Raw genomic sequence first — 15,487 nt, 5'->3', positions numbered from 1 at the left:
AAAGCCGAAGACAATGTTTTTGTTTGGCCGTGCGCGAATAAAAGTAGGTACGTTCTTTGTTTGTGTATATGGTTGCCGTCGTCCGGGGTCTCGGGCTCGAGTCCCGGTGCGGTTCCTAGCGGGAGTGGCTGTTGCGAATGTAATGAGTCCGGGTGGGCGCCAGACTAGTTCTGGTGCTAGTCGGTAGTTGGGTCGTGGGGTCGATTGCCCTGCGTGGCCCACTAGGACCGTCGGCGGTGTTGCGTGGGTTTGAGGACTTCCCTACTCGGCGGTGGTTGGGAATAGCAGGTTTAAAGAAGCGTACGCTGAAGTGAGGTAATAAATTACGTGCGTCATTTATTCAGTCGACAGTGGCTCTGGTGTAACGTTGTTGGTTACACGCCACGTCGTACAATAGGTGGCGTTACAAGATACAAATTACACAATTACACGCAACTGAGTCTGAGAGTTACTGAATTACCGTAGCACAAGTTTACAAAAGGAATGTTACACGAGGTTGCGTTATACAAGTTTACGAATGTTACGTGGAGAGATGCGTCGCACAAGTTTACAAAAGGAACGTTACACGAGGTTGCGTTATACAAGTTTACGAATGTTACGTGGAGAGATGCGTCGCACAAGTTTACAAAAGAAATGTTACACAAGGTTGCGTTGCACAAGTTTACAAAAGAAAATGTTACACGAGGGTGCGTTGCACAAGGTTACAAAGAAATGTTACAAAGTCACTAATTATTCCGTATTATCGTGTCCCTAGGCGTTTCTGAGCCTGGCTGCTCAACGAGAGGTGAGGGTGATTGGAGGCGGCCAATCCCGTAAATCTGCGTATCGAGGCGGTGCTCGCGTCCACGGCAGTGGAGCGCGGACCGCAGCTAAATTCGCTCAAAAGTTCCCTTACGGGAAGTGTCAGCGCCGGAGCGACTGACATTAACAAAAGTTCTGTCCTCGGTAGTCGGCCCGTACCGGATAATGCACCTACCCCGCGGACCAAGTGTGGTGCAGGGGGGGGGGGGGGGGGTGTGTGATATTTATGCGGCCGGATTAGGTCCTGGACCGAAAAGCTGGACCGGGTACACACGGAGAGATTATTAAAAGGGTTTGAAGAATGACTATATTTACCAGAAGTGAACTCGGTATGGACAAAGGATGATGTCTCTCCGTGGGACGTGCGTCCGCCCCGGTCCACGAGTCGCGTTGAACTGGCGTCATGTCATGGCGTCCGGCCGAGGCTCGGTGGCCCTCGCGCCAGGGTTGACCTCATTACGTTAATTTCTGATCTGATAAGTTAATAAGAGAATTTAATGATGTGAAATTCTTATATTAATTATAAAGGCTGAATCAAGGTCATTCGTCCCTTCTACGAATTGAAAGTTATTATATTTAAGAATTATTATGTTTGAATTTTTACGTCACACCAGCGACTGTTCGTCTCTTGTCAGATTGCTCTGGTGAGGTTAATGACGCAACACAAGGTTTGAATAATTATGTCATAAGGTCTGATTGATTGATTCAGGCAGAAGGCCGCCAGGGGAACACTCACACGCGTATTGCTGTAGTTACACACGTGAGTGCCCGGGCACTCCTACGTCGCACTTTCGTTGACCAACTTCAAATAATTACGTAACACTGTTTAATAATCTATGCTTGTTTTTTAATGAGGTTGGTTATAATGACGGTCTGTTTATTTTGGGGGGGCCGGGTTCTACCTTGGTTGCTGGTGGCTCGCCTGACTCGGGTGGGTCATGGCTAGGGGCGCGTTCCGTTAGCGGGGTTGAATACTGGCGGTTGCAGGTCGGGCTTTAGGGTGGCCTTCGGTCGGACGACGTCATGGTAAATACTAAATAGTGTACTAACAGTTCTGGAATGTATGTTTTACAAATATAGTACCTACACTACTGTTTGAAAGCAAATGAATCAGGTAATTTTTCAAATATTGCATGATTTTGTTTTGTTTTGATACCTAGGCCTACTGTAATCACGTTTGAATTTTGTTTACTTTATCGGCCATGTTTGTTCAAATTATGATTTTACTGTATTTTCATTAACGTGAGTTTTTTTCATCACCACGTTAATTAATCTTAATGGAAATCTTTTTTCTAATTAATGTCTTTATATGATTTGCATATGTTATTAAGTTATTAGTAATACATAACTGCAAATCATATAAAGACATTACAGTAGAATCTCAGTGCTAAGTACTTACAGGGACCTCAAGTTTTTGTACTTAGTACTGAAACATACATACATATCTTTACAAAGAGAAAAAAATATATAAAAAATATAGGTACAGGAGAGCCGCAATGCCATATGTATTCGCAACTGCGACTTGCTTTTTCCCCCTTGTCTAGTTCTCTGAGTATATCCACTTTTTCCTTAAGCGTGAATTGCTTTCGTTTCTTTTTATCTCCAGGATCATTCATATTGTAGCACAAATACAATGCGGTGTCTAAATAACGTAACCTGAAAATAAACTCAACAATAACAATAAACAATCCCGGCACAGACATCAAACAGTATTTTTAGCATAGCGTAACACTTTTGTCTAAATAATTAATACTTCTCTCAAACTTCCGTCTTTTGATGTATCGAATGGTGTTGTGTTGCTCACGTCGCATACTACGTACGGTATAATCTATGGTAGTGCGTGCAACTGTTTGTTAACTTTGTTTTGAGAATTTAGAGGTTAGAAAATACGTTGCGGTGGTATTTGTGTATCTTTGTTCTACAAAATTAATCATTTAGCTGGAAATTTATTTACCAGTTTAACTAAATTTTGATGTAGTAATGCCACGCTACTTGTAGAATTTTAACGTTATAGTGAAAATATGATACTTTAAACTGAAACCGTTTTGCATGGCGATGATACGATTTTTGGCGGGGACTTAAAAAATACATTAAAGTGAAATATACGTTATAATGAGGTACGTTATTGTACCGGTATTCTACTGTACATTTTTATTAAATTAGGAGTTCTTTTTCAACTAGAACAAACGAACTTCGGTAAGCTATTGAACTTTCGTTTGGCTCGAAATATTTAGCTAAAAACGAACTTCGACAGATGAAATTCTTACCGAAATCGAAAATGAAAGTAGCAAAATTTCGATTTCGGTTTCGGTATACCGAACATTCGCACAACCCTACACATCTTGCATTTGGCACTTAGGTATTTATCATTGCCTCTTGCAAAGTAGTTCCAGATACGTGTCTTTTCGTCAGCCATGTTAAACATTAACTAAACGAATAAAACCATAACATGGAACGTGACCTACTGCAGCACGTAAAATTGTACAGCATTATAGTGAGTAATAATACCCACTCGTGTAAGTTTTGGTTATTCCCAAAAATATTATTCCCTCCCGACAGTAAAAACAGTAATGCCGTCCTGAAGTTTTTCCCGAAAGTCGGGATCCCGCGCACCACTAATTATTTATGAATGCCACAAATGTAATACATTGCTCTTTGTGTTGTTTGTACAACAAAAATTTATACATCTTGCAGCATCATATATTCGGTTATTTAGTGGAAAAGTGGAATGGCTTTGTTTACAAAGGAAGCTACTATGCATTTTATATTTATACTGAGTTTTACGTAACTTTTCTTTAATTTCTAGAGTTGACACAAAAAATAATTTATTTTTCAAGTGGAAAATAACTTTGTCTCCTAGAAAAAGTCAGAAAAAATGTGAAAAATAATATGGAAATAACCTATCTTCTCGTTTATTTGTTAACACTTTATGTTTTAGAAGTGTAAATGTTAAGATAAGATACATAAGTGTTTTTCTTTAAATTTACTTTAGTTGTTAGAAATGTACATATTGTGTAGGTTCTACCCAGTTTATGCCAAATGATAGGAGTTGCTGTACTGGTTATTTAGTACCAACCATGCGTATTAATGATTTAAATGTAAGTTATTTTAGTTTTTGGTTAAATTTTATGAAAAATATAGTGACAATCACATAATTTTTTTAAAGATAATTTCAGGGACACAACTACAGTTTAACGAAGCCACATTTTGAAAGTTGAAAAATAGAAAATGATGTACTAAAAATCGTGAAACTAAGATGGTGTAATTTTGTTTTTATCATTTCCCTTCCACACACGCTCTAGTTTTTCCTACATGTGACTGTTACTCAAGGTCACGTTGGTACCATTTAAATTATCCCATTGGAGTTTAACATCTATATCCAAGAATATATGCAAAAAAGGAAGCATGGTGTTTGAATTAGGATTAAGTTTTAAATGATCTTTACATGTGAGAACATGTAACAATAACAAGGTAAAAATGACAAGTGAAGTGTGGGAACATTTTCAAATTTTTGCTTTAAAGCCCCCAAATATGCAGTTTCTAAATAAAGTAAACAAACATTTCTCGTGTGGCATGAGCCGAACAACAGTGCTATGAAGAAGCATTTGAAGTAATTTTGATTATAGTGAACTAGATTCAGATTTGAGAGGTAGATTCAAAGTACTGTTTAAAATTGAAATGGAAGAAAATTATGATTCAATCCATCACTAAACTTGCTGATATAGACTGTGGAGGTGCTACGAGCGCAGTACCTCCTCCCCGCGCGCCGCTCGCTGCTGCCTGGACAGCTGGGCCAGGACGCCGGCCGCCTGCTCCCCGCCCATCACCGAGATGCGCGCGTTGGGCCACACGTACAGGAACCTCGGGCTGCAACACACACCCCTAGTACAGTAACTGCTTTACTGATCACACACTCTGCTAAATATTTGTGTTATTCTGCAGCCTACTAAGGCAAGCTTGTAAGCCTGGTGAACTACTGATATACCTAACTACACTGAATGCAAGACATACAAACCATCATTACTGGAATATCAACAATTTATCTGGCTCCAGCTATATAAAAAAAATGATGTGAGCTTGAATTCTAAGACTGATATCTATACTAAAAATAAAACTGTTTGAGACAAAAAGTCTGTACATTGGATGAAATGATGAAAAAACTATTGGAAATGGCTATTTACGTTATTGAGAACTCAAAAATATGTATTATTTTCAATTTTGTCCGTTTGTTAGAGAATCAGTCGAAAACTACTTGACAAATTTTGATGTACTTTTTTTTTATTAGAAAGGTCTTTGACTAACTTAAAAACTAGGCTTTATATAAATACAAACTTCCACCCCTAAAGGGGTGAAACAGGGGTAAGTATGTTTTAATGATGAATAATAATATCTACGAATTTAATTAAGCGTAATACAGTATATTGAGTACCACTAATAAACATGCACATACAAACAACCACAACTTTGGTATTTTGCAAAATTAAAGCTCTGAGGGGTGAAAAAGGGTAAGTATTGACGTCAACCAGGGCTGCACCCTCCCTTGAGTCCGCCAGCACCACCACCCTCCCACCATCACCCTCTGTTTGAACCGCCCGCCACCGTGACGTGTGCATGCGTGCGCGCGCGTGTGTGTGTGTGTGTGTGTGTGTGAGTGAGCCGCAGGAGGCATTAGAGGCAGGGCGACGGCCCAGAAACGTAACATAGTAATTAATTAAATAGTGAAGAAATAAAGTGCTATGTATTGTGTGTTTTTATAATTTTGCCCAGTGTTTAGTCTTAAGTCACAGGAAGGACGGCACAGCGACACACATGGCCGCTACAGGAACTACCGACGAATAATCTTTAGACAATAATTAATTAAATATACTGTTAGGAAATCAGATGTAAGTCGCAGAAATTGTCGTTTAATTATTTATAATTAGAATTAGATTAATTATAAGTTAACAAGCTAACGGGTACTCGAGTGTTGGGAGACGCCATGACACCCTGTTGACGAGTCAGTCTTGTTGTTCCGCCGCCCGGAGTGGGACGCTCCCGCACCTCGCCGACTTCATTTTTGGTAATATCTGATCTGTTAGCCTCCGTTTCGCATATATTAATCTAAATCGCTTTCTTTCTGTCTTCGAGGCCTACTCCGGGTGGTAGACTGTTTCAATAAGAATTTAAGCTCCTCGAGCATTTTAAATTTAACTTCGTTGCATTTCTTTGGTCAAGCCACGTGGTGACCTGGACAACCTCCTAAACCGATTGTTTGCCGTTGTCTTTTTAACCGTTTCGTATGAACAATGTAGAGACGAGGAATGTTAATAAATATCAGGTGTGAATCTCGAGTGTATGTTATTTCGGTCACGGGTGCCCCGGTGTCGTCTGGCGTGTGGGACGCCTAGAGCCCACCTAGGTAAAGATTAGGGCATTACACGAGTGTACCAGCGTGCCCACCGCTGAGAGCGGGTGTTAGGAACCAGCGAAGCAGTATCAGGGTTGTGTGTGTCGTCGCACTTGGGCGGCGTCACGGTCCGAGGAGTCTCGCCGGGTCCACGTGCCCACAAACCACGTGGTGGCGCCCAAACTCAGTATCCGCCTCCTTAGACAACCCTGTGCGATAGCAGTATGTTTTAAGATTAATAATTATATATCTAAATTTAATTAAACATGATAAATTATAATTGATACCAATAATAAACATACAATAATTTTTATATTTTCTGAAATTCTAACCCAAAAAGGTGAAAAAGAGTTTTGTATGTTTTTTTTTTAAATACTAATTATATCTCCAATTTTAATAAGCGTTTTAAATGATATTTAGTACCAATAGTAAACACATAAAAACTTCAACCACAATTTTTATATTTTTCAAAATTCAAACACTAATGGGTGAAAAATAGGTAAAACCGCTTTTAGGATTAATAATTTACCTCTGAAATTTTATTAAGTGTAATAAATGTTATTGGGTACCAATAATAAACATAACTACTAAAACATTTTAAATATACTCCTGATTGCAACCTTAAAGGGTGAAAAAGGGGTAAGTATGTTTTTAAAATTAATAATTGTATCACTGAATTTAATAAAAGTAATAAATTATGTTGGGTAATAATAATTAGTGTCCAAAAACCACAATTTTTACATTTTGCGAAATGCAACCCCAAGAGGTTAAAAAGGTTATGTATGGTTTTAAGATTAATATATGTATATATACATCTGCTGGCTCGTGATAAAAGTCTAGAGCGAGCACCTATACGTGCCTGACAGCCCTGGAACATTAGCAAGGAGCATGACTGGAGCTGCTAGCCTAAGCTGAGCTCTGGGAAGAGGGCTGCTCTGGGAGGACGCTGAGAAAAGCACACTCAGTCACGAAGCCGGACACTGTTACTTGTGGTCGTGGAGATGGGAACACAGCGGGACTCTAGTAGGAAAGTTTTGATCAGGATGAACAATGGGCTAACAAAGTTTATATTAGTGGTTTATAGGGAATTTTAATTTTTGGCAAATATTTCAAATTTGCGGCACAGGCGTCTGCTATTGACAGTAGGTGGCGCCACTATTGCTAATGAGTTTATATTTGTACAGAAATCTATTGCAGCAGGTGAACGACAAACCCCAGGTTGCAAACCGTCAGGCAGCGATGTTAGCCACTAGACCAGAGTGACTGATGGGAGATAACAAACTAAATAAATATAGTGTAGTTAATGTCTCAAGTTTTAAACTTTCTACAAAAAGTCATCTACTTGGGAGTCATAGACCGCCATATTTTGTACTGGCATGTGGTACCAAGTTTAAAATTACGGAGCACCATATTTTTATATACTGCTAGATGACCGCACCAAATACAAATTTTAAAGAAATGTTAATAGTAAAAGACACCATCTAGGTTTACCATGAGGACTAAAGACATAGTATGCCATCTTGAATGAGACCACCCAAGGATATTCATTTAAAATTACCACAACACATAATAATAAATAAAAAGTGATAGCATGGATAAGGGTATATAGTATATTTACTGAATAAAAAAATCTTTATACATGTAGGTCTATTAAGTAATATAGACATACCTTGTTTATTACATTAAAATTTTTATAGTATATTGTCGCGGGTTGAAATTTTGCAGGGTTGTTGAAATCAAATTTAGGGACTTTACTGACGGGACTCTGGGCTGGCTGCTCTGTTCACTCGTCAGCGCAAGTGGCGTGACCATGTAATTGGGGCACGGGGCCGGCGCGGCGCGCTGCGGGCTTGCAGAATTTTGTTTGTTTGTTTGGCCGCGCGCTGGCGCAGCCACGGGCCGCAGTTACTGGGGCGCGCTGTCGTAACAAGCCGCGCGGTGTGGCCTGCACATTGGGGTAGAGGGGGGGTAGTCTTCCCAGATGTTCTAGTTAGTTGTTTAGTAAATTTGACTTCAATAACGAGCTTTTGTTATGCTAGGCGCGGCAGGGCGCGCGAATTTAAGCGCAAGTGAATGGTGACTCGGGGCTCACTCAGGCGGAGGCTATGCGTCTCACCTGTGGTCACGAGTTGTTAGTTCGTTCGTGATGTAGGAATTCAGGCTCACTCAGGCGGAGGCTATGCGTCTCACCTGTGGTCACGAGTTGTTAGTTCGTTCGTGATGTAGGAATTCAAGCTTTCGGGCAGAAGCTATGGTCGACGCCAGAGGCCACGAGTCGTTTAATTTAAGTTAGGTCATAATGTAGTCGTCAAGCTTTCGGGCGGAGGCTATGGCCCTCGTCAGGGGTCACGCGTCATAGTTTTTAAAATGTAATGTTCGTTCGGGATTTCAAGGGCAGGAGAGGCCCCTACGTTATTTTTTTAAAGTAATCGATCAAGAAAGGCTTTTCGGAAAATGTGAGTATGGACTTATCTTTGTTTTAATTTTAAGTATTGATTATGATTTGAGGTATTCGGAAGGACTAGGGAAGTGTTTAGTGAAGTTCTCTCATTCTCTCTCTTGTAAGGTCGTTCAATCGTTAAGGAAGTAAAGAGATTATTGTTTTAAATTGTAATCCCGCTATTTAAATGTTCTTTAAAATGATGTTGAGTATTTGACTTTAAGAATAAAATAATTTTAATTAAGTATTATGTTATTTTGCAAAATCTCCTTAGTTCAGCTCTCACCAGACATCCTGTACGGGATGACGAACCTATGATCCTAGGTACAGTAAAGTATTTTATGAAGTTAAGACTAGTTGATGCCAAGCGAGTTGTTTCTATGTAAAGAGCTACGATTCTCGCCCCCCCCCTCTGAAGGTGGATCGTGACAGAAATGGCGGTGGCACCGGCTAGGTGCACGTGACAGAAATGGTGGAGGCGCCGGGTAGGTTCTATTTCTGGAGAGAGAGAGAGGTAGATTTTTATGTTTATTATTAAGTTAGTTTCAGCTTCTGATAGCAGGTTATTAAGAGTTTACTTGAGGAGAGGATTACGGAATTTAATCTAAGTGGAGGAAGTCTTTGAGATTTTTTTTTGACGTAACAGATGTTTATTTGAGTATACTTGTAAGGATAAAGTTTATAGTGATAAGTTGTTTTAAGTTGTTGAGTTTATCGGGGATTTTTACGTGAGGAGAATACGTTATAATTTAAATACTTAATAAAGATAATGCAAGTGGTTTAGTTTTATTAAAGTTAATTTAAGATTGTAGGTTAAGAGAATTATAATTTAAAATAAAGTTTTTTGTCGTAAATAGGAATTATTTTCAAGAGAAGTTTGTTTTGTTTTCGTGCGCGTAGGAGACGAGACGTACGAATTAAATCAGTCGAGGGAAGGATAAACGTTAGAAAGGAATTAAAGAGAAAACGAGAGTTTATGTAAAAGAGAGTTATAGAATTTATAGTGATGTTTTGTTTTAATAAGAAAAATGTTGAGAGTTGTTTCAGAACGACACGTCAGTGGACGTGGCAGAATGAACACGTGACGGGGAGGTGCTGAGACCTAGCGGAGAACGGAGGAACCGCAAGCGAGGGTTGGCGCACCTGATGGAATTCGGTGACGTCACGGGCTCATACGGAGACGTGGACAGGCCGTGACCTTGTTTTGATCAGCTGTACGGTAACTTAGCGATAAGAAAATAGACTATTGGTTAAATAAATTTAAATTTAAGTGTGTTTTAGGAGAAGAGGAACTTTCAGTATGTAAGTAATTTATTTTAAGAATGGTATGATGTATAGGCTAGAAGTGTTTCGTTGTAAGTTGTTTATGTTTTGTTAGTTAAATCCTACCTCGGTTTTAAAAATATTTTTTTTGGGATTTGTAAACATTATTAAGGAGGTACACTATAAAATCGATAAGCATTGAGAAAACTGGGAAGGCTAGATTTTGTGTGTAGAGGGAATTTACTCCAAAAGAACAGAGAGACAAAATTAATGTTTTCATTAGGGCGAGGGACCCTAAGGTGAGGCGTTGTGTCCCTGGGAAGAAAGGGAATTGTAGCGCAGACCATAGGAGATGGGCTGACTACGGAATTAAGGGTCAGGAGAATCCTGAGAGTTGTGAGTAGTTTGGGGCAGGAGTTCCCCATGGTAGTACCGAAGTGGCTATCCTGTATGGGATAGGGTACCATTTCAATGAAGTTTGTTGGTGGGGTTAGAATCCCTTGCTGTGTAGTGGGCCTATAGCAGATAGGCACTACAGTGAAATTTTTGGTTATTTTGTGAGGTAAATTCCCTGGAGGTTAAGTAAGATTGGATTCAGTTAGGAAGGAGGGAAATGAGAAACATTGCTGTAGAGAGTTAGTGTACTTGCCTAATGTGAAATTGAATTTTACTAAATTAATTTAGGAGAAAGTTTTGTTCGGTAAATAAATAATAATGGAAGATAGCTAGATAATTAATTAATTTTTTTTGAGTAAGGTGTTTTAAGTAATGAAATAAAATAAGGTGAAGTAATTTGAATAATTGGGGAGGAGTTTCTTTAAGAGTTTAGATAATTGTTTTTGAATTTATTGAGATATTCAGCCAGTGAAGTTTGAGTGTGAGAGATACAGTGAGATTTTAAGGAAATCGGTTGTTTATTAATTAGGACAAATGAGATTTTATGATTAAGAGTCAGTAAGCATAGTTAAAATTTACGACATGATATTTGTTGATAGTTTACAGTTATTAAGGAGAAAACAGAGTAATCTATTTATTTTTATTTTAATGGTTTGAAGATAAGATTATGAATTTTTTTTTGGAAGTTTCTTTGGCATGTTGGAATAATTTTTTTTGATTTTTAGAATTTACAGAGAAAATTTAATTGATTTACATTAGTTTGGAAGTATGGAGGTTTAGTGTTCGATTAGCCCTAACTTGATGGTCGGATCCCAAAAGAATGCCGTAAAACCGATAGCCAATTGAGAGGAATGCGGTAGGCGCTTGTGTAGAGAGGGGTTGTGGGAAAACTCCTTGGGACTGATGGCAGATCAGGGGCCCTAAATAGTGTGTGATGCTGTAAAACCAGTGCAGAGAAAGCCTGGTATGCTTAAATTTTTGGGCACAGGTTATGTAAACCTGGGGTTCCATGGGATTTAGTCATGTTAGCTGCTGTGAGACATTAAGATTTCCAGGCTCCATAGTAAATTCAATGTAAATTTTTGTTTTCTTAAAATAATAAATTTGTTTTTAATTTTTTTTAGATATTTGATTTGGAACAGTGAATACAGACCCCGAGGAATAAGAGTTATGCTGTGAGAGGAGAAGGTGGTAGGCCTAAAGGGTACAGGCACCACAGAGGTTATTTGTATTGCATAATTTAAATATAAGGAAACTTGAGAATTTGAAATTTTGTTGTTGGTTTGTACACCCATAAGAAGAGTATAGGCAGAATTTTTATTGTTATGAGATGTCTAATTTAATTGAAAAGAAGAAAGTTTAAAGATGCAAGGTAACATTATTATTGTAATAATTGAAAGAGATTAAGAGGTAGAGAGAAATAGGCAGTTTTTGTTTGTAAGTACTAAAGTTTACATATAGAAATTTAGTAACTAAGAATGAATAATAAGTTAAGTCTAGTGTAAAAGTTTTTTTTAAGTTTGTTAAGTTAAGAGTCATAAGTAAATTTTTTTTAGAGAGAATGTCTTTGATAGGAAGTATTAGAAACTTATGGGAATTTTAGGGTAACATAAATAATGTAGGTAATGAATAATAAATAGATGGTAGGTCTTAAGTTAGGATTAACATTTGAAGCAGAATTTAATTAAGAAGAAGGAAAATAAATAGGCCTAATGAAAAGAACAAAAAAGGATTTTATGGTAAAGCATTTTTTTTAAGTAATAAACAATGAATAATAATGTTGTTTCAGGGTAATGTGTACTAATAATACAATTGTTTTTTTTAGGACCAAAGAACAGGAATTATGTAATTTAAATTAACATGTATTTTTGAAACTGTTACAGATTCCTTAAGATGAGCTGAGCAGCAGTCCAGTTTACAAGATGACAAGAGTTCGAGAGACAAGATACAAGATCACTGAAACAAGAGCCAAGACTGAAGATTCAAGAGAAGAGAAAGCTGGCAGCCATGGACTTACAAGTGGAGATTAATAAGGTCATGTAAAGTTTTATTTTTTTTTATGGAAGACAGTAACTGGAGTTTTTTTTTGTTATAAACATTATTTACAGAACTTTTTAGGTTATAGTAATGTAATGGAACTAGTGAGTTGTGGTAGCTGTCAAAAAGAACTAATACCTTAAGTTTAATTTTTAAAGTTAATTTTCTTAATTTACAGAGGGATTAGTAGTTTTTTTTTAAAACCTTATTTAGGTTGGAATTTAAATACAATAGCTTATTATAAATGTGTACGAACAGTTCAAGTTCACAGTACTGATAGGTAGGTCAGATGATCTTATTGATTTTGATGATTTGTTGTTTTGAGTTGATTTTTAAGTGTTGTGAATTAGACAATGAAATAGTTCTGAAAACTTAAATTATTTCAAGCTAAGAAATAGTAAAGTTAATTGTAACTCAAAGGACACCAGAATTTACTTTTTTTTTGAATTAGTAATGTTTGAAAATTTTATACTTTACAAGAAAGGTTATAAACAAACAGATCGGATGGAACAAGGATGCAGTAAATCACAATTTCATTTAGAATTATTGATTAGCTTTTGAGGTTATGAAGTAAAAGTAATTATAGTTTAAAAGTTTGAATAAAAAAAATGTTTTTTTTTTAATTTGTTTGAAATAGAAAGTTTAAAAGTTAATTAGTCATGATCTAGGTGGGTGATGGGGTGGGAATTGGCCACTCTTTTTCCCTATAACCTCCCTAACATGGCCTTCTATTACAACTAACAGAAATAAAGAAGAAGAAAAATGAAGAATTATTAGTTAGAATGTTTCTTTCATGAAGATACCTGATGAACTTTTACTGTTTGGAAGAATAGAAGCAAGGTTAGTCAGATATTTTTACTCAGAAGAAGAAGAAGATAAAGCAGTTTTATGACTCGACAAGCCAGAGATTGGTGTTTCCCCTCTGCGCTTCTATTGACTACGTTGTTTACTCTCATGGGATAGCTGGTTCGGCACCATGGAGAGAGATTGGTGGGCATTGTGGTTGCCCCCAGAAGAAAAGAAGAGTAGAAGAGGTTATGGGTGGGTCATGTGAACTGACCTTCAACCCAGTTACTTCGTGGGGACTATTTGCTGTATAGAGAAGATCAAGACTCAAGAGTTAGGGAAAATCATTGGAGGTCATGTTTCCCTTCCTTAAGTTTTTCCTATCAAATTATTTGCCTGATTAGATTATGCTAAGGGTGGGATACTTTATGTTAGCAGTTGAATTAATTAATTTTATTTTTTTGTGTGTTTGCATCCTTGCCCATCGATTGCAGTTTAGTAGTTAGTTTTGTATTTGTCAGGCGTGATGGTAATGCCTGTTGATGATGTTTCAGAATTGTAATCTGTTCGTGATGAGGATGGCACAACTCCGAAGCAGATGTGGGGAGAAGTTGTGAGCTGCCCTGGAAGCCAGTCCAGTAGCTGTTGGAGTTGAGTGGTGTTTGCTGATGGCCAGCCCAGGGAGCTACTCTTCTCGACAACACTGACTTCGAGGAGTTGCACCAACCTTCACGAGATAAGAGTTTAATTAATTGAAACACTGTAAGGACACTTAATTTTTTTTGAAGAACGAAAGAAGTATGGTAATAAACGGAAACCGGAAAAAAAAAAATAATAATAATTATCAAGAATTTGCACATTGTTTAACGAATACTGAGAAACTAAGAACAGTAATTTAATTTGTAAAGAGAGCTTCACTAACAGAACAATTTTTTTAGAATTGAGAACTCGAGCCTCTGAAGGTTCCTGTGAGAACAAACCAGATAAAAGTTTTACATTTAATTTTATGAATACTTGTTGTTTTAAAATAAATCTTATGCAGAATCTAGATGTATGTTCAGACAGCAAGGAACTAAGAAAATTATTATTTTTGTGAAATGAGGAATTTATAGTTATGGTTTAATGGAAAAAGACAATTTGTAATTTTGAGGTAGCTCGATGGGGCTCGAGCTCTGTGAGGGGAGGGTTATGTCGCGGGTTGAAATTTTGCAGGGTTGTTGAAATCAAATTTAGGGACTTTACTGACGGGACTCTGGGCTGGCTGCTCTGTTCACTCGTCAGCGCAAGTGGCGTGACCATGTAATTGGGGCACGGGGCCGGCGCGGCGCGCTGCGGGCTTGCAGAATTTTGTTTGTTTGTTTGGCCGCGCGCTGGCGCAGCCACGGGCCGCAGTTACTGGGGCGCGCTGTCGTAACAAGCCGCGCGGTGTGGCCTGCACATTGGGGTAGAGGGGGGGTAGTCTTCCCAGATGTTCTAGTTAGTTGTTTAGTAAATTTGACTTCAATAACGAGCTTTTGTTATGCTAGGCGCGGCAGGGCGCGCGAATTTAAGCGCAAGTGAATGGTGACTCGGGGCTCACTCAGGCGGAGGCTATGCGTCTCACCTGTGGTCACGAGTTGTTAGTTCGTTCGTGATGTAGGAATTCAAGCTTTCGGGCAGAAGCTATGGTCGACGCCAGAGGCCACGAGTCGTTTAATTTAAGTTAGGTCATAATGTAGTCGTCAAGCTTTCGGGCGGAGGCTATGGCCCTCGTCAGGGGTCACGCGTCATAGTTTTTAAAATGTAATGTTCGTTCGGGATTTCAAGGGCAGGAGAGGCCCCTACGTTATTTTTTTAAAGTAATCGATCAAGAAAGGCTTTTCGGAAAATGTGAGTATGGACTTATCTTTGTTTTAATTTTAAGTATTGATTATGATTTGAGGTATTCGGAAGGACTAGGGAAGTGTTTAGTGAAGTTCTCTCATTCTCTCTCTTGTAAGGTCGTTCAATCGTTAAGGAAGTAAAGAGATTATTGTTTTAAATTGTAATCCCGCTATTTAAATGTTCTTTAAAATGATGTTGAGTATTTGACTTTAAGAATAAAATAATTTTAATTAAGTATTATGTTATTTTGCAAAATCTCCTTAGTTCAGCTCTCACCAGACATCCTGTACGGGATGACGAACCTATGATCCTAGGTACAGTAAAGTATTTTATGAAGTTAAGACTAGTTGATGCCAAGCGAGTTGTTTCTATGTAAAGAGCTACGATTCTCGCCCCCCCCCTCTGAAGGTGGATCGTGACAGAAATGGCGGTGGCACCGGCTAGGTGCACGTGACAATATATGTAAGTATAGTTTGGAAATATAATTATAAAATTGTATGCATATAAAGATATAT

At 38.1% G+C, this 15,487-nt stretch overlaps 1 protein-coding gene across 2 annotated transcripts in view; it reads right to left on the bottom strand.

The window, feature by feature from the left end:
- Nucleotides 1-15,487, bottom strand: part of LOC134533308 (methylcrotonoyl-CoA carboxylase beta chain, mitochondrial) — a 165,793-nt gene that overhangs the window by 45,688 nt on the left and 104,618 nt on the right. For both annotated transcript variants that reach the window (XM_063370795.1, XM_063370796.1), the window contains one exon: nucleotides 4,554-4,668. In XM_063370795.1, coding sequence (XP_063226865.1) covers nucleotides 4,554-4,668 — 115 coding nt within the window. The remainder of the gene's footprint in view (nucleotides 1-4,553; nucleotides 4,669-15,487) is intronic.

The sequence above is a fragment of the Bacillus rossius genome, chromosome 6 (genome assembly GCF_032445375.1).
Source record: "Bacillus rossius redtenbacheri isolate Brsri chromosome 6, Brsri_v3, whole genome shotgun sequence".
Lineage (NCBI taxonomy): Eukaryota > Metazoa > Arthropoda > Insecta > Phasmatodea > Bacillidae > Bacillus > Bacillus rossius.
The sequence above is the reverse complement of the archived record's forward strand: the minus strand, read 5'-3'. Positions and strand labels throughout refer to the sequence as shown.